This window comes from Etheostoma cragini, chromosome 19 (assembly GCF_013103735.1).
Source record: "Etheostoma cragini isolate CJK2018 chromosome 19, CSU_Ecrag_1.0, whole genome shotgun sequence".
NCBI lineage: Eukaryota > Metazoa > Chordata > Actinopteri > Perciformes > Percidae > Etheostoma > Etheostoma cragini.
This window is the reverse complement of record NC_048425.1, coordinates 8581251-8583688: the sequence shown is the minus strand read 5'-3', so window position 1 is coordinate 8583688 and position 2438 is coordinate 8581251. Positions and strand designations below refer to the sequence as shown.

Sequence of the window (2438 nt, the reverse complement as noted above, 5' to 3'; positions counted from 1 at the left end):
ATTGCATTTCCAGCGTTGTTTCTCAGTTTAACATAGTGAGTGTACTCTTTGTTCATCATATCAGTGCCACTGGCAGCCTATAAGTGGCTGGTGTGTTTCCTGCTGGAAGAGAGCCAGAAGAAGCTGAGGCAGGAGATGGCCTCGGGAAAGGATGAGTTTGAGGCCCGTAACGACAGCCAGGTAAGACACACACACACACACACACACACACACACACACACACACACACACACACACACACACACACACACCTGTGCAGAGCCTTAATGGATACATTTTTGCCAAGCTTCTAATGTAACTCATAATCAAACCAAAGCAGTAGAATTCAGGTCTCAGAATTGAACCGCTATTCACAGAAGATAGATATGTTGCGTCATCTCTCCAGGCCAGATAATTAGAAACAGAATTAAATGGTGTTAAGTAAAACAGAGGTGCGAGTTTTTTACTCTTTACAGAGTCTTGGCTGCCGTCATCTGGTTTGTGTTATGTCACTGATGCAGGCCGGAGGTCACACAGAGTGTCAGATGGGTGTGTGCTGTGGTTCTGGGAAATGTGTGTGTCACTGGATTCGGTAACTTTTTCGACTTGTTTTGCAGCAATAATATGACATACGCACATGCTAATTGAGGTTGTTGAGTGTACATGTGCAGTTTTTTTAAATAAAGTTTGATAAGTCAAGTCAAGACACTGTAAGGCTCTGTGTACAGTGTCCCCTCTCCTATTCCTCATTGAACGCTTTACAAGCACAGTAGAAGCTTTACCGGCATCAGTGTGCATATTGTATGTAGTTTGAAGGGTTAATAACCACAACAAAGATCAAATCACACAACGCCACATTTTTGTTAAGTCTTGCTTGTTGCCATAGAAATGTAAAGACATGTAAGCTAGTTAGTATATGCTCATATATGGATTACGTTTATCTACCAAATATGTTATACTTAAGACTTTACGGTCTGGTTTATAGCTGGTATAGACACTTTTGGCAAAAAAAATCCATAATAACATTTAAGTGGTCTGAGAGAAAACTAGCACTCTGCATCTCCTCTTGGCCGGGTTTACAGACTTTAGAAATCTATCTTTTACAGGAGACGTTGGCCAATCACAGATCTTTTCCGAGAGAGAAAGAGAGCGATCCTATTGGCTGTTCTGCAAATGCAAAGGCGCGTGCACGTCCCTTTTTGGCTATGCCCTGTAACACCCTGCAGTGCCCTGCTACGCCGTGAACCACGACAACTACTCTTTCTAGTCATAGTTCCATTATCATTATTGTGACTATTATTGACACTGGTCATCACACCCCCAACCGGCACCGTCAGACACCACCTACCAAGAGCCTGGGTCTGTCCGAGCTTTCTCCCTAAAAGGAAATTTTTCCTCATCACTGCTAAACTAAATGCTTGCTCTCGGGGTAATAACTGGAATTATTGTTTGTAAACGATAGAGTGGGGTCTAGACCTACTCTATCTGTAAAGTGGCTTGAGAAGTCTTGTTAATGATTTGATACTATAAATATAATATAATTGAAATTGAATTAAATGTGAATTCGGTTTCTTACTTCTTAAATGGGATCTGGAAGCTCCAATGTCACTTTTCATGGAGCTAGCTCGGCAGTTTCCCCCTACTCTTGGTCTTTGGGATTTACAGTATTGACTGGAGCGATCACTGTAAAGATTAACAATCCAATTGGACTCTCATTTGATATACAAAGAGTAAAACTTACCTGTGAACTGTGATTATAGTGGCTTGATGTGTGTGTCCCTGTGTGTGTGTGTGTGTGTGTGTGTTTAGGTCTACTACTGTCGCTCCCTGGCCATCGCCTACATAGAACACTACTGCCTCCAAAGGTTTGTGGAAGAAAAAGTTATCTCAGGTCCAATTTAGTGGCTGGTTTTATTCACTGTGCAGAGGATATAGAAGGTCTCAAGAACCTGTAGGATCCTCTTCTATCAGAGTCTCTGGCTAGGGTTTGATACAAGGTTACAGAAAGCAACAGATTAACTGAGAAAACATTCCCTCACCAGAGTAGAGGATTTGCATGGACCGACTACCGTCTGCTCAAACTATTGAAAAAAAGGTCCTTTGTTTAAATAATGTGTGAATCTCCACTGGAGCGCTCTCAACAAAAGCTCACTTACAGTGACCACAGTAAAATTCTTTGTTTTAACACTAAGCTAGACAAAAGGCAGACATACTTCATTAATTCAGGTGACACAAAAAGTGTGTTGATCAGGGAAGATAATAGGAACTAAATCATTGAGCAGGGAAGAGGAAATACGTAAGGTAAGGATAAAACAAAACTTAAAATGTTAAGTTATCCATTTTGTTCTACAGATTTCATGAGCTGACTACTGATACGGACACACCAGCTGGTCTCAGACCTGTTCTAAGCAAGCTGTGTGCCCTGTATGGGCTGTGGAGCCTCAGCAACCACATGGCCA

General features: G+C 41.8%; 1 protein-coding gene across 1 annotated transcript in view; it reads left to right on the top strand.

The window, feature by feature from the left end:
- Positions 1 to 2438, top strand: part of acox3 (acyl-CoA oxidase 3, pristanoyl) — a 34762-nt gene that overhangs the window by 24869 nt on the left and 7455 nt on the right. The window contains exons 16-18 of the mRNA XM_034856926.1: positions 65 to 180; positions 1789 to 1844; positions 2332 to 2369. Of these exons, the coding sequence (XP_034712817.1) occupies positions 65 to 180; positions 1789 to 1844; positions 2332 to 2369 (210 nt within the window). The remainder of the gene's footprint in view (positions 1 to 64; positions 181 to 1788; positions 1845 to 2331; positions 2370 to 2438) is intronic.